Source organism: Mustelus asterias, chromosome 8, assembly GCF_964213995.1.
Source record: "Mustelus asterias chromosome 8, sMusAst1.hap1.1, whole genome shotgun sequence".
In the NCBI taxonomy this organism is placed as follows: Eukaryota; Metazoa; Chordata; class Chondrichthyes; order Carcharhiniformes; family Triakidae; genus Mustelus; species Mustelus asterias.
Window position 1 is genome coordinate 20,253,406 of NC_135808.1, and position 22,265 is coordinate 20,275,670.

A 22,265-nucleotide genomic window follows, 5' to 3' on the forward strand; every position below is an offset into this window, starting at 1 on the left:
GGAGAGAACAGAGCGGAGGCAGGTTTCATCAAGGCATTCATAAGGGAGTCAGACTGTGATTTGAAGAGGAAGAATGTGCAGGGTTATGGGGAAAAGCATGACATGTTGGGCCGAATGGCCTCCTTCCCTGCTGTAAGAATTCTATGATTCTGGCAGAAGATTAAGACATCATGCATTAATTTAAATCGATGCTCGTTGTGGTTTGATGGAGCTTTTTTATTATTTGTTCATGGGATGTGGGTGTCGCTGGCTGGGACATCATTTATCACCCATCCCTGAGGGCATTTAAGAGTCATCCACATTGCTGTGGATCTGGAGTCACATGTAGGTCAGACCGAGTAAGGATGGCAGATTTCCCCTAAAGGAAATTATTGAACCAGATGGGCTTTTCCAACAATGGGTTCATGGTCACTATTCAACTTTTAATTCCAGATTTTTATTGAATTGAAATCTCTCCAAGCTGTGTGCCCCCTGAGCATTACCATGGATCTCTGGATTACCAGCCCACTGACAATACCACTACACCAACGCCTCCCCGGAGTCCACACTGACAAACCAATCCCCAGTGTGAATGCATCAACAAGGATCCTCCAACTTCGGCTGCAGCGGGGATTCTCCATTCCCGCTGCAGTGCACGGAGATTTGGCTGAGTGCCAAATTCTCCGTTCTCGCTGGCGTGAATGGTTGGAAAATTCCGGCCATCGACAGATTTCAGGTTATTAGCAAAAGGGTTCTCAGTGATTTACTGGAATCTGGAACACTCTCCATCCGAAAAGATAGCCCAGGGTGATTCCGTGAATTACTTTCCCAGCAATTTCAACAATGGGGAGCTTACGGGATTATAGATCAATCTAGAACATAGAACATAGAACAGTACAACACAGAAGAGGCCCTTCGGCCCACGATGTTGTGCCGAGCTTTATCTGAAACCAAGATCAAGCTATCCCACTCCCTACCATCCTGGTGTGCTCCATGTGCCTATCCAATAACCGCTTAAATGTTCCTAAGTGTCTGACTCCACTATCACTGCAGGCAGTCCATTCCACACCCCAACTACTCTCTGCGTAAAGAACCTACCTCTGATATCCTTCCTGTATGTCCCACCACGAACCCTATAGTTATGCCCCCTTGTAATAGCTCCATCCACCCGAGGAAATAGTCTTTGAACGTTCACTCTATCTATCCCCTTCATCATTTTATAAACCTCTATTAAGTCTCCCCTCAGCCTCCTCCGCTCCAGAGAGAACAGCCCTCGCTCCCTCAACCTTTCCTCATAAGACCTACCCTCCAAACCAGGCAGCGTCCTGGTAAATCTCCTCTGCACTCTTTCCAGCGCTTCCACATCCTTCTTATAGTGAGCTGACCAGAACTGCACACAATATTCCAAATGTGGTCTCACCAAGGTCCTGTATAGTTGCAGCATAACCCCACGGCTCTTAAACTCCAACCCCCTGTTAATAAAAGCTAACACACTATGAGGCCTTCTTCACAGCTCTATCCACTTGAGTGGCAACCTTTAGAGATCTGTGGATATGGACCCCAAGATCTCTCTGTTCCTCCACAGTCTTCAGAACCCTACCTTTGACCCTGTAATCCACATTTAAATTAGTCCTACCAAAATGAATCACCTCACATTTATCAGGGTTAAACTCCATTTGCCATTTTCCAGCCCAGCTTTGCATCCTATCTATGTCTCTTTGCAGCCTACAACAGCCCTCCACCTCATCCACTACTCCACCAATCTTGGTGTCATCAGCAAATTTACTGATCCACCTTTCAGCCCCCTCCTCTAAGTCATTAATAAAAATCACAAAGAGCAGAGGACCAAGCACCAATCCCTGTGGCACCTGGACCTATGCCGACCTGGCCTCTGACAGAAACCAAGTGTAGACTGGGTGATCGCTTTGCTGAGCACCTTCGGTCTGTGAGCAATCAGGACCCTGACCTTCCGGTTGCTTGCCATTTTAACACACGATCCTGCTCCCAGGCCCACATGTCTGTCCTTGGCCTGCTGCAATGTTCCAGTGAAGCTCAACACAAACTGGAGGAACAGCATCTCGTCTTCTGGCGAGGCACTTTACAGCCTTCCGGTCTCAACATCGAATTCAACAACTTCAGATGATTAGCTCTACCCCACCTCGACCCTTTTGTTTTCATTCTATTTTATTTTATTCTTTTACTGTTCTCCACCTTTTATTTCTTGATTGTCTTTCTTCATTTTTCTTCCACGCTTTCCCCCTACTTTATCCCCCTTCCCTTACCCTTTCTCGCCCTTTGCTTCTCTTTTTTAAATCTTACCTCTATCCCATCCATTTTCCTCCCCCCTCCATTTCCCCAATATCTTCATTTTAGCATCTCTGCCGTTTGACCATTCACACCCTTTATTCTCTCTGTGGACAGCTATTAGCAGCCTTTTCCCCTGGTTTCTGTGGCTATGATTCACCTTTCATTCCCTCTCCCTGCAGTATCAATATCTCCCACTTTCTATGCCTTTTAGTTTTTTCAAGGGGTCATCTGGACTCGAAATGTCAGCTCCTTTCTCTCCTTACAGACGCTGCCAGACCTGCTGAGATTTTCCAGCATTTTCCCTTTTGGTTTCAGATCCGCAGTAATTTGCTTTTATCCTCTGACAGAACGAGGATGGGCCGAATGACCAGCTGGTAACCCATGAAGTTTCTGAGATTCCATGATTCAGTGAGATTGTGGTGCCGACCGCTACTCACCCGAATATTCCACCTCTCCTTTAACTGTAACTTCCAGTCGGAAATAATCACAGGTGTTCTTGGGTTGCGTCAGACAGTGGTATGTTTTCAGAAACTGCAATTTTTACGGGAAAAGAAAATCCTGATTAAAATACAAGAACTCGATGATCAAGAGTTTTGCAATGGGTGTGAGCAACAGTGATTTTTGTTCTTACTTTCCCAAGAAACTGGGATTTCTTACACAGCAAGGATACGTTCACTGGGCACTTGGAGACATTATCAAAAAAAGTTTGTAGATGAAATATAGAAATCTTCTGGTCCATCAGCTCTATTGGTACATATGAAGAGTTGCAGAGAATATTAAGAGGGCGGGGAGTTATCCTGCAGTGTTTGCCATGTCCCCAAGGCATTGTGATCCAGTTCCTCAACCCATCCACAAGATTAGCAATGCATCTCCAATGCCAATAAATCTCTTGGAGTGCGGTGGGAGATAGAAGATGTAAAATGTTCATTCTTTTGCAGCAACGATCTTATTGAATCAGTGGGGGCAGGAGGTGAAACATAGAAATACAGAAACTAGGTACAAGAGTAAGCCATTCGGCCCTTCGAGCCTGCACCACCATTCAATATGATCATGGTTGATCATGCACTTTCGGTATCCCACTCCCACTTTCTCTCCATACCCCTGATCCCTTTTGCCGCAAAGGTCACGTCCAGCTCCCTCTTAAATATATCTAAGGAACTGGCCCAAACAGCTTTCCGTGGTAGAGAATTCCTCAGGTTCACAACTCTTTGAGTGAAGATTCTCTTCTTCATCTCAGTGGATGAGGAATGGCTTACCCCTTATTACCAAACTGTGACCCCTAGTTCTGGACCTCCCCAACATCGGGAACATTGTTCCCGCGTCTAGCTTGTCCGGTCCCATTGGGATTTTATATGTTTCTATGAGATCCCCTCTCACTCTTATAAATTCCAGTGAGTACAAGCCCAGTCGATCCAACCTTTCTTTATATGTCAATCCTGCCATTCCAGGAATCAGTCTGGTGAACCTCCACTGGACACCCTCAATAGCAAGAATGTCCTTTCTCAGACTAGGAGACCAAAACTGCACACAATACTCAAAATGTGGGGGTGGAGGGGGCGGCAGGGCAGAGGAGTGTGGGTGAGAGGGACAGGTTGGAAGGATCAAATGGCTTACTCCTGCTCCTGTTTTCTGTATCCTTCTGTTCACATCTTTACTTGCTTAACCAAAACTATTTACTCACTGTGAGGGTTCCGTTCCCTGTGCCTGACAACTCGATGTTGATGCTTTCTCCGAGGGGGAACTAAGAGGAGACAGAAACAAGCTTCGTGTTATGGGCCAGGATCTTCTGTAGCATTCACATGTCAGGTCTTTGAATATCGTTCTCTGAAGGGATTTGTGCATCGCTCCTCACCGTCACTGACCTTGCAAACCATCCAATTCCTTCAGTGTTTTCTGGGCCCCGGGTTCAGGACTGTCCCCAGTGGCACTGACTTAAAGAACCATGGGTGTCCAATTGGACACAGGCAGGGAGACAAAGTGGACAATATCGCATCCAGTACATATTAACATGTCCCGCCCAATATCCCACCCTATTCACTTCAATCGCACTGGATTTCAGGCATGTCCTACAAGGATGTGCGGGGATGGGGCTTCTGTCTGCTTTGACCCTCCGCCCATGTCCAATTTAACCCAGCGTATTACAGGACCTGACGTTTCGAGTCCAGATGACCCTTTGCCAAGCCTCACCCTGCAATATAATTATCTCCCACTTTCTCTGCCTTTTAGCTTTGACAAAGGGTCATCTGGACTCGAAACGTGAGCTCTTTTCTCTCCTTACAGATGCTGCCAGACCTGCTGAGATTTTTCAGCATTTTCTCTTTAGGTTTCAGATTCCAGCATCCTCAGTAATTTGCTTTTATTACAGGACCCCATGTGTGTTAGACCCCCTGCTTTCCGGTTTGCGAATTTCCAGATAAGACCCTCTCCTTTCCCCCCCAGCTGGTTCAGCATGGTGGCGTAGTGGTTAGCACTACTGCCTCACAGCTCCAGGGACCCAGGTTCAATTCCCATCTTGGGTCACTGTTTGTGTAGAGTTTGCACATTCTCCCCGTGTCTGTGTGGGTTTCCTCCGGGTGCTCCGGTTTCCTCCCACAGTCAAAAGGTATGTGGGTTAAGTGGATTGGCCATGCTAAATTGCCCCTTAGTGTCCCTGTATGTTGGAGGGATTAGCAGGGTAAATATGTGGAGTTTCGGCGGTGGAGCCTGGGTGGGATTGTTGTTGGCACAGACCCGATGGGCCAAATGGCCTCCTTCTGCTCCGTAGGGATTCTATAATGAACTCCGCCCCTGAAAATCCTCCCCAGATCAGCAACGGATTGCATAATCCCTTCCAACATTAATCTCTCAAGAGAAGAATTGTGCCCGCAAATTATAAACTAGTTTCAGAAAGCCCATTTCATTGACTGTTCCCAGAGTGATCACATTCTGTAGATGAATGCGCCGTCCTATTCTGTAAGATCAGACCATGTCTCCCCATGGATGGAATTTTTCAGCCCTTCCCACCGGCAGGATCTCCCGGATCTCTCCTCCCCCCCGCCCCACCCCCCCCCCCACCCCCCCCGGCCCTCAACTTGTCACTGTGGCTGGACAGGCGAGTCACAGCCAAAATGCCATAGATTTCTGCAGGACTGGAAGATCCAGCCCCGCGGCACTGGGGAAAGCCGTACCTGCCGCCACAAACATGCCGCAGATTGATCCGGAAAATCCACAGAGATATAACTGCCTCTAAATTCAATTCTTACCTTGAGCTCATCCTGTATGAAGGCGTTGTTCTGATTCAGATGAAGTTTCTCCTTGCCGCTTCGACTAGGGCTGCTGAATACAAACTGAATATCGACTTCCTCACGCTGAGAGGTTGCGATGCAATATTCTGACAGAGCTTCCAAGGCAACCACTGTGTCCTGATCAACAAATTAAAAAAGATGGGGTCAGATTGAAATATATTCACTAGTCACTGATGGATGAACACAGTATGAGTTTTAACAACACCAGGTTAAAGTCCAACAGGTTTATTTGGTAGTAAATACCATTAGCTTTCGGAGCGCTGCTCCTTCGTCAGATGGAGTGGAAATGTCACTACACTTTGTCAGATGGAGTGGAAATGTAGTGACATTTCCACTCCATCTGACGAAGGAGCAGCGCTCCGAAAGCTAATGGTATTTGCTACCAAATAAACCTGTTGGACTTTAACCTGGTGTTGTTAAAACTCATACTGTGTTCACCCCAGTCCAACGCCGGCATCTCCACAACACTGATGGATGGCCAGACATGCTGACTGAATGATACGACCGCTCGGGTTTGTATGGTGGGCAGAAAGTAGATATACAATCATTTTCTAAATTTACTTATTAGTGTCGCAAGTCGGCTTACATTAACACTGCAATGAAGTCACTGTGAAAATCCCCGCGTCGCCACACTCCAGCGCCTGTTCGGGTACACTGAGGGAGAATTTAGCATGGTCAATGCACCTAACCCGCACGTCTTTCGGACTGTGTGAGGAAACCGGAGCACCTGGAGGAAACCCACGCAGACACGGGGAGAACATGCAGACTCTGCACAGACAGTGACCCAAGCCGGGAATCGAACCTGGGTCCTTGGCACTGTGAGGCAGCAGTGCTAACCACTGTGCCACCGTGCCGCTCCACAGGTTCACAACTCTGAGTAAAGAAGCTCTTCCTTAACTCAGTCCTGAATGGCTTACCCCTTATCCTTAGACTATGACTCCTAATTCCCCAACATCAGGAACATTCTTCCCACATCTAGCCTATCCTGTCCCATCAGGATTTTATATGTTTCTATGAGATCCCCCCTCTCTCTTCTAAATTCCAGTGCGTACAAGCCCAGTCAATCCAATCTTTCTTCATATGTCAATCTTGCCATTCCGGAATCAGTCTGGTGAACCTTTGCTGGACTCCCTCAATGGCAAGAATGTCCTTCCTCAGACTAGGAGACCAAAACTGCACACAATACACAAGATGAGGAGGGCAGGGGAAGGGGGGAGGAGTGGGGGGTAAGTGTGGGTCGAGGGACAGGGTGGATTTGTCATTTAATGTGGGTGCCCAGCTCCTATAGGGCTCCTGGAGTACAGGCTCTTCATTCAGGCAAACCTCCACCGAGATCTCCCGCTAAATCAAATCCTTTATATATATCCAAGTGCTGCCTGTAACGTTAACAGCACCAGACTGATGTGCTGTTAAAATAATGGTATTCAGGAGAAATTTTAATCTAGTTCACCGGGCGTGGTAGAAGAGAATAAAGCTGCTTGAGATGTTGGCCTAGTGGTAGTAGCACTGGGCTGGCAATCCAGAGCTCCAGAACGAATGTTATAGAATCATAGAATCCCTACAGTGCAGAAGGAGGTCATTTGGCCCATCAAGCCTGCACCGACTCTGTAATAGAGTATCATACCAGGGTCCTCTTCCCTGCCCTACCCTCGTAACCCCACACATTTATCATGGCTAATCCACCTAACCTACACGTCTTTGCAGACTAAGAGGCAATTTAGCGTGGCCAATCCACCTAACCTGCATATATTTGGAGTTTGGGCGGAAACCGGAGCACCCGGAGGAAACCCATGCAGACACGGGGGGAGCGTGCAAACTCCACATGTTCTAAGGAAATGGTTTCAAATCCCAACACAGCAGCTGGTGGAACTTAAATTCAGTTAAGGGTGGAGCAAGTTCTAAATGGTGTAATTTAAAAAGCCAATCTGGTTCACTAATTATCCTGTCGATAAAATGACCAGTTTTACCCGGTCTCATGTGTGACTCCAGATCTAAAGTACTGTGATGCGTCTTAACATAGAATCCCTACCATGCAAAGGGAGACCATTCGGCCCTCCGACCCTCTGAAATGGCACCCTACCTTAGGTGCCCCATCCCCCGTAACCCTGCACTTTTATCATGGCCAATCAAACCTGCACATCTTTGGACTTTGGGAGGAAACTGGAGCACCTGGAGGAAACCCATGCAGACACGGGGAGAACTGTGCAAACTCCACCCAAGGCCGGAATTGAACCCAGCTCCCTGGCGCTGTGAGGCAGCAGTGCTAACCACTGTGCCAGTGCGTCACTCTCTGATGGAACCTAGCAAGCCACACAGCTGAAGGGGAATGAGGGATGGGTAATAGGTACATGGATGGAAAAGGATTAGAGGGATATGAGCCAAACATGGGCAATTGGGACTAACTGGGAGGGCACCATGGTCGGCATGGACCATTTGAGCTGAAGGGCCTGTTTCCATGCTATATTCCTCTATGGCTCTAAATGCAGGTCTTGCGAGCCATGCCCGTGAATGAATAAAAACGAAGCTGGACTGATATTGGGAGGGGAAAGCAAGAAAGCAAAATTTTGCGTGTAAACCTCGTGCTTATTTTTCATCAAATGCAAACAAAATTCTGGCCTTGGGTGACTGTCTGCGTGGAGTATGTACATTCTCCCCATGTCTGCGTGTGTTTCCTCTGGGTGTTCCAGTTTCCTCCCACACTCCAAAGCTGTGCGGTTTAGGTAAATTGGCCATGCAAAATTGCCCCTTAGTGTCCCGAGATGTGTAGGTTAGGTGAATTGGCCATGCTAAATTGCCCCTTAGTGTCCCAAGATGTGTAAGTTAGGTGAATTGGCCTCTTAGTGTCAGAGGGGTTAGTGAGGGTAAATACGTGAGGTTACGGGGATCGGGCTTGAGTGGGATTGTTGTTGGTGCAGGCTCGATGGGCCGAATGGTCGCCTTCTGCACTGTCAGGATTCAATAAAAATGCTACAGTTGATGAAAATGTACCTGGGTTGAGCGGAATCCTCCGCCATAGTTCCTTTGCTCAGTTAACCATTTGACAATAGCGTTCGCATAGTGGAGATTGTTCATGGCCACAGCTTGGAGCAAGGCATATGAAGTGGCCTCCACCGTGATGGCCGATGCTGGAGGTACTTTCCATTGTTGGGCTTCTTCAACGTGCAGCAATTTTTCATCAGCTTTCCAATGACGAGTATCATTTGCTATTTTATGTTCCAAACACAAACCAGCAATGAGAATGTGGGTGAGCTCCAAATAGTCTCAGAGTGACAAGAACAAACTCAAGTGTTGCAATGTTTACAGCAGTACATTTTTGGATGGCTGGATTTTCTGGCCTTTACCCCCCCCACCCCCCCCCCCCCCCCCCCTGCCGCCGCCGCCCCCTGCACACAGTATTCCAGCTGCGGCCTCACCAATGCCCTGTACAGATGCAGCAAGACATCTCTGCTTTTATATTCTGTCCCCCTTGCGATATAGGCCAACATCCCATTTGCCTTCTTGATCACCTGTTGCACCTGCAGACTGGGTTTTTGCGTCTCATGCACAAGGACCCCCAGGTCCCTCTGCACAGCAGCATGTTGTAATTTTTTTTCCATTGAGATAATAATCTAATTTGCTATTATTTCCTCCAAAGTGAATAACCTCGCATTTGTCAACGTTATACTCCATCTGCCAGATCCTCGGCCACTCACTCAGCCTGTCCAAATCTCTCTGCAGACCTTCTACGCCCTCCACAAAGGTGGAGCTGAATTTGAGTGATTTCCAGAGCTTAATGCTCAAGCACCTAAAGGCTTGCGCAGTAATTGCAAGGCAAAGGAACTGGAAGGTGTGCAAAAAAGGCCAGGATTGGGAAATAGTGGTTCTCATGTTTTATCTGTAAATATTACAAAGGAGGATGCACATTCTCAATTACAAATAAACCTAGATGGGTTTGCGTCACCAATCATAACTCTGATGCCCCTGAAATAATTATGTCTCAAGCGAGCAATGCAGGAATGAATCAGGTTTTGGGATAAAGAACAAGGTACTTGAATTACAGTGGGCGTGATAGACAATGGGTATATGTAAAACAACTCAAATTCATTTTGCAAATCATGGAACTGAATTACAGGCAGGAACTCATTTATCAATGTCTCTCTATCTAATCTATGGCAGGGATGCTATCCATCGAATAACCCAAAGCTAAGTGGGTGAGATTTTCAATGAGAGAGGTTAAAACCCCTAAAAGGATGGCCACATAAGGGAAAGAACCGATTGCTGAGTAGCTGGTGTGTTTTGTCTACATCAGGGAAAACATGTACGTTTTATTTCTGGTAATTTAAATAGTGGTACGGAAGGGCACTGCAGCCCCTCCAATGTACATCCTGTTATGCGTGGGAACTCCAGGACACTTCTCTAATTCGGGACTGCGACGGGAAGTCTTGTTAGCTGAAGGATCTCGAGGACAAGATTACTACTCGTACTACAAGGCAGTGAGTACAGAAATAGGAGAATCGTGCAATGGAATCTGTCACTGAGGTGGTAATACAGGAGGGAACACTGTAGATTCTTGGCGCATTTGGCCTGGTGTTGGTTGAGATGGGGCCTTGCTAGTTTGCACCCCAACAGGGCTGGGATGAATATAAAGGCATGGATATTTACTCACACTAATTTGGATGGTTCAAACTAGCTTAGCAGGATCATGGAAATTGAGGGGAAAGTTCAGAGGGATAGATGTAAAGCTGGAAATGGAAGGCAGAATATTTATTACTAGCAATGGATGGTCAAGAGAACAAAGATTAGAAAATAGGTAACAAAAGAATTTTGCTGTGTTTCGTGTGGATACTTCAACGTCAATAGTCTCGTGAATGTGATAGATGAGCTGATGGCACAGATGAATACTTCGAAACATATAAGTATCACTCAAGTACTACATAAAGCAAAACAACAATAGTATCTTAACATTTATAAGTGTATGATTTTCAGAAGGGATAGAACAGAGGTTGAAAATAGGTTGGGGGCTGAGGTGGGGGTCACAATCTTTGTTAATAAATGGAAACAATTGCAATAGCAATCATAGAATCCCGACAGTGCAGAAGGAGGCCATTTGGCCCATTGAGTCTGCACTGACCACAATCGCACCCCAGACCCTATCCCCACAACCCTGCACATTTACCCCGCTAATCTCTGTAACCTACACATCCCGGGATACTGAGGGGCAATTTAGCACGGCCAATCAACCTAACTCGCACATCTTTGGATTGTAGGAGGAAACTGGAGCACCCGGAGGAAACCCACGCAGACACGGGGAGAATGTGCAAACTCCACATAGACAGTGACCCAAGTTGGGAATCGATCCTGGGTCCCTAGCGCTGTGAGGCAGCAGAGCTAACCACTGTGCCACCCTAACCACTGTGCCACCGTGCAAGGATGCATTGGAATAATAATTAGTCAAACGAGGAACGAAAGAGGGGAAACCACACTGCTGGGAGTATACTGTGCACCCCACACTGTCAGAGAGGTCATTCCATCATTTCTCCTGTTGCAAGAGCTCAGCTTCAAGTGAGATCCTAAGTCAGCACAATCTATTTGGGTAAACATGGTGTCGTTACAGTCGAACGCAACTGCATGGAGTTGCTGAGATCAGAAGATCAATGGATATTGAGTCACGCAATGATTGTAGGTCTAGATAGCCACAATATAGTGCTACAGTAGAAATATCTCTGGGTTCCTTCAGTGGACAAGAGAACAAGACTGTTCTCTTCCTGTGAGGGAGCACTTCAGCAGTCACGGGCATTCAGCCTTGGATCTTCAGGTAAGCGTTCTCCAAGGCGGCCTTCACGACACACGACAGCGCAGAGTCGCTGAGCAGAAACTGATAGCCAAGTTCCACACACATGAGGACGGCCTAAACCAGGATGTTGGATTTATGTCACATTATCAGTAACCCCCACAGCTTGCCTCCTGGGCTTGCAGAATCTCACTAGCTGTTCTGTCTGGAGACAATACACATCTCTTTAACCTGTGTTGAATGCTCCCTCCACCCACATTGTCTGTACCTTTAAGACCTGGCTGGCTGTAGGATTCACATTCTAATCAGTATTCTGCAACTTGATTTTGTGTCTGTTTGCACTGTTTGAGAGCACATTTCCACTCCATCTGACGAAGGAGCAGCGCTCCGAAAGCTTATGGTATTTGCAACCAAATAAACCTGTTGGACTTTAACCTGGTGTTGTGAGACTTCTTACTTCCTTCAGAGGAACATTGGTGAATATGCTAGCAATGTCAAATGGGCACATGGACACAGTGGAGCACTGATGCAGAGTCAACCAGACTCGAAACGTTGGCTCTATACTCTCTCCACAGATGCTGTCAGACCTGCTGAGACTTTCCGGCATTTTCTGCTTTCGTGACACATCTACATATACTTTTACTCTCTTACGATTTCTTCATATGACTTCATCGCCTTAACATTATGTACGATATGGAGTCGCAAATGACTAAATCACACCATCCAAATGCAATTAGAACAAATCTGGAGCAGCAAAATGCATTAATGCACCATGCTCGATATCTCCGCTAGTTTCATTACCATATTGGATAGTATAAAGTTTACCTTTATCATAAGCTCCCATTTGTTTCAGTTTGTCATCAGCCAAGTGTGCCTCTGAGCTGTCAGGGTCCAGCAAAGCGAAGGCATATGCGGTGATAGCCATTACATAAGGTCGCCTAATATTGGCAAGTTCTCTGGAAAGAAACATGCGTGCCCTTTCAAGGCATTCATCCTGAAAGAACAAAAAGTTTGATGCAGAGGAATAAAACAGAAGTAGGCAAGGATAAGAACTCTCATCATCTGATGCTTCCCTTTAGCTGAGATTTAGCATTCTTGTATAATTTCCTGAGACATGGTTAAAGTCAATTCTTCCCTTTGTCTTGCGCTTCTGAACTGCAGCCTGGCAGCATTTCCCATGCTGCAAAGCTTTCGTTATATTCTGATTTAGTACAATAGTCTATTGTTACAAAGGGCCACGGCACAGGAGATCTTATGGGACTTGAGGATCATAGAATCATGGAAATCCTCCAGTGCAGAAGGAGGCCATTTGGCCCATTGAGTTTGCACCGGCAACAATCCCACCCCAGGCCCTATCCCCACGACCCCACATATTTACCATGGTTAATCCCTCTAACCTACACATCCTGGGTCACCAAGGGGCAATTTAGCATGGCCAATCCACCTAACCCACATATCTTTCGACTGTGGGAGGAAACCGGAGCACCCGGAGGAAACCCACGCAGACACGGGGAGAATGTGCAAACTCTATACAAACAGTGGCCCAAGCCGGGAATCAAACCCAAGTCCTTGCAGCAGTGATAACCACTGTGCCACTGTGCCGCCCATCATCGAATCATAGAAACATACAGCGCAGAAGAGGCCTTTCGGCCCATCCAGTCCACAATGACACATTAGAAACACCTGAACTCCCACCTCATCCCATCTGCAGCACTTGGCCCATAGCCCTGAATGTTATGACGTGCCAAGTTCACATCCAGGTACTTTTTAAAGGATGTGAGACATCCCGCCTCCACCACCCTCCCTGGCAGCACATTCCAGACCATCCCCACCCTCTGGGTAAAAGTTTTTCCTCCCATCCCCCCTAAACCTCGTGCCCCTCACCTTGAACCTATGTCCCCTCATGACTGACCCTTCAATGAAGGGGAACAGCTGCTCTTTATCCACTCCGTCCACGTTCCTCATAATCTTGTACACCTTGGTCAGGTCGCCCCTCAGTCTTCTCTGCTCCAAGGGAAACCACCCAAACCTATACCCTCTCTTCATAACTTGAATGCTCCATCCCAGTCAGCACCCTGGTGAATCTCCTCTGCACCCCCTACAGTGCAATCACATCCTTCCGATAATGTGGCGCAATTGTGGGATGTGGCGGGATATTAGCGGGATCTCAGTCAGAACTCCTCTGTCCCTCTCCAGCTGTGACACTGCTGCTTTTGAATTTGCGGCAAGCAGAAGAGATTATGGGAAGAACAGACTGCTGCCATTTCAGGGAAATTTCCCTCGCCAGTCAGTGTTATACACTTTTATCTCGGGGCATACTCGGATCACCCTCTCTCACAGGCATTGCACGAGAAGCATTTGCAACGATGCAGAAAGATTAACAGTGACACATTGTAGATTCGGGCTCTATACATGTGACTTTACTGCATTCAGCCGTGTTTACACATACACAACCCACGAGTGACAACGTGCGAGACAAGGATCACAACTGTTATATACATGGATTATGCACGTTGCCTTGCACTTGTTGAGAAAAGTGCAAAAAAAACGGGAAAACTTCTAGCCTAGACCTTATCGGAAGAAATGGTGCGATAATTGTTAAAGTCTATTTTGCCAAACCTAAGCCATCACTGTGACTTGATACATAGAATCCATACAGTACAGAAAGAGGCCATTTGACAGCTTGGCGAGGGAGGTGACAAGTTCAGGAGCACAAGTCTTCAGTGTCATTGCTAGGATATTGATCGGGTCCATGGGTTTTGCAGTATCAAATGCCTTCAGCCATTTGTTGATATCACATAGAGTGAATCGAATTGGCTGAAGATTGGCATCTGTGATGCTGGGATCTCTGGAGGAGGTCGAGATGGATCATCCACTATTCATAGTTTTGTGTGGTTGTGCATTTAAATAGAGAAATACATCGACACATACGTCGGCACGGTGGCACAGTGGTCAGCACTGCTGCTTCACAGCGCCAGGGTCACTGTCAGACTGGAGTTTGCACGTTCTCCCCATGTCTGTGTGGGTTCCTCCGAGAGTTCCGGTTTCCTAGCCCAGTCCAAAGATGTGTGGGTTAGGTGGATTGGCCGTGCTAATTGCCCCTTAGTGTTGGGGGACTAGCTCGGGTAAATGCAGGGGGCTATGGGGATAGAGCCTGGGTGGTGTGGTCGGTGCAGACTCGATGGGCCAAATGGCCTCCTTCTACACTGTACGATTCCATGATATCTCCTAACAATGGCGAATGCTAGAATGGTGGTAGAATCCTCTAACCGGGCACATTAGAAATAACAACTTTCATAAATAGTGAGGTAGTTCACTGGGACCATTTGAAGATTCAAAATCAATGACCCGAAAGGAAACTTGCAGTTAGAACAGCGAGCAGAAATGCTACCTCCGGTTCCGAGTCCCAGTCAGAGTTGGAATTTAACCTAAATCTGGAATTTTTATTTGCTGGGAGGGAGAAGGAAAGTTATGACAGCGTGTTACACCTCTCCACACATTGTTGTCCGCATTCAATAGGTAGCATTGAACCTTACCACTTCTTGCTTTTTCACAGATTCCGATGGGAAGGAAGGCCAGGAGTGAAACAGTGCGATGGTAACAAAGGCCGTCAGGGATATTTTGGATTCGTGTCTACCAATTCCACCCTGAAAAATAAATGAATCGGAAGATCAACAGAGAGGTCATGAGTTTAGGAGACAAACCCACTTTTATTTGGGAGAAGTCAACATGACCAGTGTGCCACGGATAATGTCTTCCACCCGAGAGAGACAGTGCGCCTTTGACCCTCGCAGAGAAGAACTTGCTCCCCTTTCCTGTTCAAGGTGGCTGCCTTGGCTAAAAGTGTTGCCCTTTTGAGAAAGCTTGAGTAAAATGGACTTATTCTTGACGGACCTTCAAAGAGTGTGTGGTGATCATGTTAAAACTTATAAATTTTCTAGCGGTCATGACAGGGCCACGGATTTCCCTGGTGAAAGAGACTGGGACCATTTTCAAGGGATGAGTCTAATACCTCTTAGACTGCCTGGCTTGCTAGGCCATTTCAACGAACAGCTAAGACTCAAACACATTGCTGTAAGGGTCAAGTCATAGAATCATTGAACCATAGAATCCCTACTGTGCAGAAGAAGGCCATTCGGCCCATTGGGTCTGCATCGACCACAATCCCACCCAGGCCCTATTCCCGCAAACCCTTATATTTACCCTGCTAAAGCCCTGACACAAGGGTCAATTTGGCATGGCCAATCCACCTAACCTGCACATCTTTGGACTGTGAGAGGAAACCGGAGCAACCGGAGGAAACCCACACAGGCACAGGGAGAATGTGCAAACTCCACACAGACATATGTAGTGTGATGATACTGTGCCCTTAAGAAATGTATTTTAATCATATTGCTCTACAGGATGTTTTGTCGGCACCATGTGGTCTGTACCAGGTGTCCTTTATTGTTACTGAGGCAGTGAAATTGCTATCTTGTTGATTTTAATCTGAACTAATGCAGTGTTCAGTGGTTGAAATGGCCCTTTGGGGAGTGCTGAGTGGAGTTTGATTTGGCGATAATTGAATGGTTAGGTTATGTGGCTTGGGACAGCTATTTTTCGTAGAGCATTCCAGTTTGTAGTTTCGTTTTCAGAAGTGGCTTCAAGCTGAGAGTCAACAATGTGTTTCCCTCTCTCTGGAGTTGGAGTTGATGTTGTTTAAATGTTGCTGTGCTGTAAGCTGCCAGAGATGAAGTTTACCTCTTTGAACTTTGGCTGTTTTGAGGATCTACCCTTCTCAGGAAACAGCTGGCTTGGATTTCTGTCCATCGGAGTTACAAAGCCGAAATTCCAGCATCAGGTGGGCATACCTGTTTTGTGCTAAGTCTGAGGAAGGGTGTATGGCCGTGGGATGGTTTTTAACTTGGAACAACAGAGATAGCTAGCTGCTAAGGGTTATTCTGTGTCATGTTTAATCCTTGTAATTGGTAAAAAATTAAAATTATACTAATTATTTTTGTTAACTGTGTTCTTAAATAGACTTTGTTTGATAAAAGCTTCCTAGTGGGTCACTTGAATCATACCTGGAGTGAAACACCTTACGCTCACCCTAACATCAAATTCAAATGTAAAATTTAGAAAACAGCCTGACTTTGCAAAACACTTTGGAGTCTTTGGCCTGGGTTTAACAGTAGATAGATAAAAACATAGAAGATAGGAGCAGGAGGAGGCCATTTGGCCCTTCGAGTCTTCTCCACCATTCATCACGATCATGGCTGATCGTCCAACTCAATAGCCTAATCCTGCTTTCTCCCCATAACCTTTGATCCCATTCACCTCAAGTGCTATATCCAGCCACCTCTTGAATACATTCAATGTTTTGGCATCAACTACTTCCCGTGGTAATGAATTCCACAGGCTCACCACTCTTTGGGTGAAAAAATGTCTCCTCATCTCCGTCTCCCTGTATCCTCAGACTGTGACCCCGGGTTCTGGACCATCAGGAACATCCTTCCTGCATCTACCCTGTCTAGTCCTGTTAGAATTTTATAAGTCTCTAAGAGATCCCCTCTCATTCGTCTGAACTCCAGCCAAAAACAATCCTAACCTAGTCAATCTCTTCTCATACATCAGTCCCGCCATCCCCGGAATCAGCCTGCTAAACCTTCACTGCACTTCCTCGGGAGCAAGAACATCCTTCCTCAGAAAGGGAGACCAAAACTGCACACAATATTCTAGGTGTGGCCTCCCTTCAATGGATTTCCCTCAAAGCTATCTATGTAAGTTATACATTTTTCCCCCACCGATCTCTGATAACTTTGTGGTCAATATTAGTGAGATTGCCTTTTCTTCCTCTCCCCACCACTATATTTCTGATTTTATGAATAGAATTTAAATTGAACCCAATGCAGCCATGGTATCTGAACCCATAACCTGAGAATATTAATTCAAGGACATCACCACTTCCCAACCATCTCCCCACTGAGGGTTGAGGCTCAAAACCTCAGGATTGGGAGTGGACATTTAGGGCTGAGAGTTACTTCACCCAGAGGGTTGGAAATCTTCTGTGTTCATAGGGATAGATGTTTTGCTGCAATTGTATAGGGCATTGTTAAAGCCACACCTGGAGTATTGTATGCAATTTTGGTGTCTTTATCTGAGTAAGGATGCCCTTGCTATAGAGGGAGTATAGCGAAGGTTTACCAGGCAGATTCCTGGGGTGGCAGGTTTGACATATGAGGAGAGATTAAATTGGTAAGGATTATATTTGCTGGAGTTTTGAAAAGTGAGAAGGAATCTCATAGAAACTTATAAAATTCGAACAGGATTAGACATGGTAGATTCAGAAAGAATGTTCCGATGGTGGGTGAGTCCAGAACGAGGGGTTGTAGTTTGAGAATAAGGGGTAAAGCCTTTAGAACTGAGGTGAGGAGAAATTTCTTCACCCAGAGGGTGGTGAAAGTGTGGAATTCACTACCACAGAAAGTAGTTGAGGCCAAAATGTTGTCTGATGTCAAGAATAAATTAGATATAGCTCCAGGGGCTCAAGGACCTTGAGCTATGGGGGGAAGGGGGGATCAAGATATTGAATTCGATAATTAGCCATGATCAAAATGAATGGCGGAGCAGGCTTGAAGGGCCGAATGGCCTACTCCTGTGTAATGACTTCAATCAGGCCATTGAAGTTGGCCTATTGGAATATGAACTTCCTGATTAAGGATCCAATTGATGGGCCAATCAGGGAGTCTTTGCCTTGTACTTGGAGTGTCAGTTCCTCTGACACCCCCGGAGATAGACTGCTGACAGCTCGCACTCTGTGTACTGCTGTTAGAGTTTGCAAATAAAGGGATTTTGGTGAAGGGACTTCTGCCTCCAAAGCCTCATTACACCCTGCTTCTAGTTTCTATGTTCCTCCATCCCAGAGAACTGCGAAATGCTCAGTGCAAGAGTGTATCCAAGGCTAACACTTTTTCAACTCCAGTGGAATGAAGGGATTGGGTAGGGCGGCAGGGCTGGGGTGATCTTACTGACTGGTTCAGCAGGCTCAAAGGAATGGTACAACCTATGTCTCCCCCAAATTTGGGTGGGCTTTTATGTCCAAAATGATTTTTATTTGCTAGCTCCTGGCCAAAGCTTGCCACATGTCCTTAGACCAGGATGTTCTGGCCTCCCTGCAGAGAGTTTCCCATGGAGGAGACAGCTGGCCAATGGCCACTGGTGGGATCTTCCAGTCCCACCGATCTTAATTCACTCAGTGTCCCAACAGTGCAGAAGGAGGTCATTTGGCCCATTGGGTTTGCACCGACTCTCTGTCAGGGTGCCTTGCCCAGGCCCTTGCCACCATCCTAGCTCTGCAACCCCAAACATTTACCCCGGCTAATCCATCTAACTGAGACATCTTGGCACAACGAGGGTCAAGTTGTCATGGCCAATCCACCTAACCCGCATATCTTTGGACTGTGGGAGGAAACCGGAGCAACCACAGAAAACTCATGCAGACATGGGGAAGAACATGCAAACTCCACAAAGACAGACACCAGTGCCGGAATTGAATCTGTGTCTCCGGCGCTGTGAGGCCGCAGTGCTAACCACTGTAAGAAGTCTCACAACACTAGGCTAAAGTCTAACAGGTTTATTTGGAATCACGAGCTTTTGGAGCACTGCTCCTTCATCAGTTGAGTGAAGCAGCGCTCCGAAAACTCGTGATTCCAAATAAACCTGTTGGACTTTAACCAGCTGTTGTGAGACTTCTTAAAGAACTCAAACGGGGAATTAGAAGAGCAAAAAGGGGTCACGAAATGTTCTTGGCAGACAGGATTAAGGAGAATCCCAAGGCATTTTATTCATACGTTAGGAACAAAAGGGTTGTCAGGGAAAAAAATCGGACCTCTCAGGGACAAAAGTGGGGAATTATGCTTGGAGCCCAAAGAAGTAGGGGAGATCCTAAATGAATCTTTTGAGTCAGTATTCACAAAGGAGAGGGATGTGTTGACTGGGAGTGTCACGGAGGGGAGTGTTGAACCGTTGGAGAAAATCTCCATTACAAAGGAGGAAGTGTTAGCTTTGTTAGAGAATATAAAGACTGACAAATCCCCAGGGCCTGATGGAATCTATCCAAGGCTGCTCAGGGAGACGAGAGATGAAATCGCTGGGCCTCTGACGCAAATCTTTGTCTCGTCACTGGACGCAGGTGAGGTCCAAGAGGATTGGAGGATAGCTAATGTGGTCCCGTTATTTAAGAAGGGTAGGAAGGATAACCCAGGTAATTATAGGCCGGTGAGCTTGACGTCCGTGGTGGGGAAGTTGTTGGAGAAGATCCTTAGAGATAGGATGTATGCGCATTTAGAAAGGAATAAACTCATTAACGATAGTCAGCATGGTTTTGTGAGAGGGGCATGCCTCACTAACCTGGTGGAGTTTTTTGAAGAAGTGACCAAAATGGTTGACGAGGGAAGGGCCGTGGATGTCGTCTATATGGACTTTAGTAAAGCGTTTGACAAAGTCCCTCATGGTAGGCTGGTGAAAAAGGTTGGATCTCATGGGATAAAGGGGGAGGTGGCTAGATGGGTGGAGAACTGGCTTGGTCACAGAAGACAGAGGGTGGTAGTGGAAGGGTCTTTTTCCGGCTGGAGGCCTGTGACTAGTGGTGTTCCGCAGGGCTCTGTATTGGGACCTCTGATGTTTGTGATTTATATAAACGATCTGGAAGAAGGTGTAACTGGGGTGATCAGTAAGTTTGCGGACGACACAAAATTGGCAGGACTTGCAGATAGTGAGGAGCATTGTCAGAAGCTACAGAAGGATATAGATAGGCTGGAAATTTGGGCAAAGAAATGGCAGATGGAGTTCAATCCTGATAAATGCGAAGTGATGCATTTTGGTAGAAATAATGTAGGGAGGAACTATACGATAAATGGCAGAACCATAAAGGGTGTCGATACGCAGAGGGACCTGGGTGTGCAAGTCCACAGATCCTTGAAAGTGACGTCACAGGTGGAGAAGGTGGTGAAGAAGGCATATAGCATGCTTGCCTTTATAGGACGGGGCATAGAGTATAAAAGTTGGGGTCTGATGTTGCAGATGTATAGAATGTTGGTTCGGCCGCATTTGGAATACTGCGTCCAGTTCTGGTCGCCACACTACCAGAAGGACGTGGAGGCTTTGGAGAGAGTACAGAGGAGGTTTGCCAGGATGTTGCCTGGTATGGAGGGGCTTAGTTATGAGGAGAGATTGGGTAAACTGGGGTTGTTCTCCCTGGAAAGACGGAGGATGAGGGGAGACTTGATAGAGGTGTATAAAATTTTGAAAGGCATAGATAGGGTAAACGGTGGGAAGCTTTTCCCCAGGTCGGTGGTGACGTTCACGAGGGGTCATAGGTTCAAGGTGAAGGGGGGGAGGTTTCACACACATATCAGAAGGACATATTTTACACAGAGGGTGGTGGGGGCCTGGAATGCGCTGCCAGGCAAGGTGGTGGAGGCGGACACACTGGGAACGTTTAAGACTTATCTAGACAGCCATATGAACGGAGTGGGAATGGAGGGATACAAAAGAATGGTCTAGTTTGGACCAGGGAGCGGCGCGGGCTTGGAGGGCCGAAGGGCCTGTTCCTGTGCTGTATTGTTCTTTGTTCTTTGTATGCCCATCCCAGTCCAACGCCGGCATCTCCACATCATGGCTATCCACTGTGCCACCATGCCGTCCCACACCCCACACTTCATTGAAGGCAGGGGAGAAAAATACCAAGGCTCTAAGGCAGCTCAGGAAGACGATAGATAAACATGAATTTAAACGTTTTCTAACCTGCATTTCTCGGTGTATCACTGGGTTAGGATCAATAAAATATCCAGTGGCACTCTGTTTTTTAACCAAATACAAGGCAGATTGTTGAATGTGCTCCGGGTTCACGTTAATCTGAGTCTGAGCCATCGAGAGTATCTTGACAATAAATGCGGTTAACCTGGAATGTGAAACAATAAATATATCGAGAAGACATCGGAAATGAGTGAGTGTGCCAAACCATTCAATTTTTTTTACAAATGCAGAATTTTAAACATTATAGGGAAAGACGTACAATTCTGCAAAGATTAGAGGCAGGACAAAACCATGTATTGAAAAGGGCAACGGAAGACAAAATTAGAGGAGGGAGAATTTAGAGCATGAGAGAAAGCTCGCTCGAAATATATAAACAAGTGGTAAGAGTTTCTACTGGTTTGGAGAGTAATTACAGTGAATCCTCTAAAGTGAATTTGGGGAATTAATAATGGACAAAAAAGGAAGTGGTAACTGAACTGAACAGATTATTTGTACAAGAGAAGACATAAATAACATCCTAGAACTAATTGGAAATGAATAGCTGAAAGAGAAGGAGAACGCTATAGGAATTACAATCACCGTTATTAAATTATTAGAACTATTGTCAGTGCAGACTCGATGGACCAAAGTGCTCTTTCTGCACTGTATGACTCCATGACCCTAATGGCTGACAAGTCCCCCAGGTCCTGATGGAGTTCATCCGAGGGTCTTGAAAGAAATGCTTGCTGAGATAACAGATGCATTGGTTTCGATTTTCCAAGATTCACCAGATTGTCCCATCAGATTGATAAGTAGTGGGCGGAATTCTCCCATTTTGAGACTATCTCTGACTTGGCTTGCAGCTGGGATTCTCCAGTCCCGCTGCGGTGAACGGAGACTTAGCCGAGCGTTAAATTCTCGGTTCTGGCTGGCAGCGGGGTGTACGCGACCGGAGAATACTGGCCTAAAGGTGCCGTGGTGGGACTTGGAACATGCCGTGTTTTCCATTGCGGCAGCCATTGGGAAAACATCAAATCTTCCAGCCCCGAAGTAAAAAAGTGGGTCATGTATTTAAGAGTGAGATGCGGAGAATGTTTCTTTTCTCTCAAAGGCTCGTTCGTCTGTGTAATCGTATCACCCAGAGAGCAGTG

At 46.5% G+C, this 22,265-nt stretch overlaps 1 protein-coding gene across 1 annotated transcript in view; it reads right to left on the bottom strand.

Annotated features, from left to right (window-relative positions):
- LOC144496912 (complement C4-like) overlaps window positions 1-22,265 on the bottom strand; it is a 137,801-nt gene that overhangs the window by 25,259 nt on the left and 90,277 nt on the right. Inside the window, exons 26-32 of the mRNA XM_078217528.1 lie at window positions 21,124-21,280; window positions 14,877-14,987; window positions 12,166-12,334; window positions 8,559-8,773; window positions 5,529-5,687; window positions 3,968-4,027; window positions 2,724-2,817 (exon numbers count right to left, since the gene is read on the bottom strand). Coding sequence (XP_078073654.1) covers window positions 2,724-2,817; window positions 3,968-4,027; window positions 5,529-5,687; window positions 8,559-8,773; window positions 12,166-12,334; window positions 14,877-14,987; window positions 21,124-21,280 — 965 coding nt within the window. The remainder of the gene's footprint in view (window positions 1-2,723; window positions 2,818-3,967; window positions 4,028-5,528; window positions 5,688-8,558; window positions 8,774-12,165; window positions 12,335-14,876; window positions 14,988-21,123; window positions 21,281-22,265) is intronic.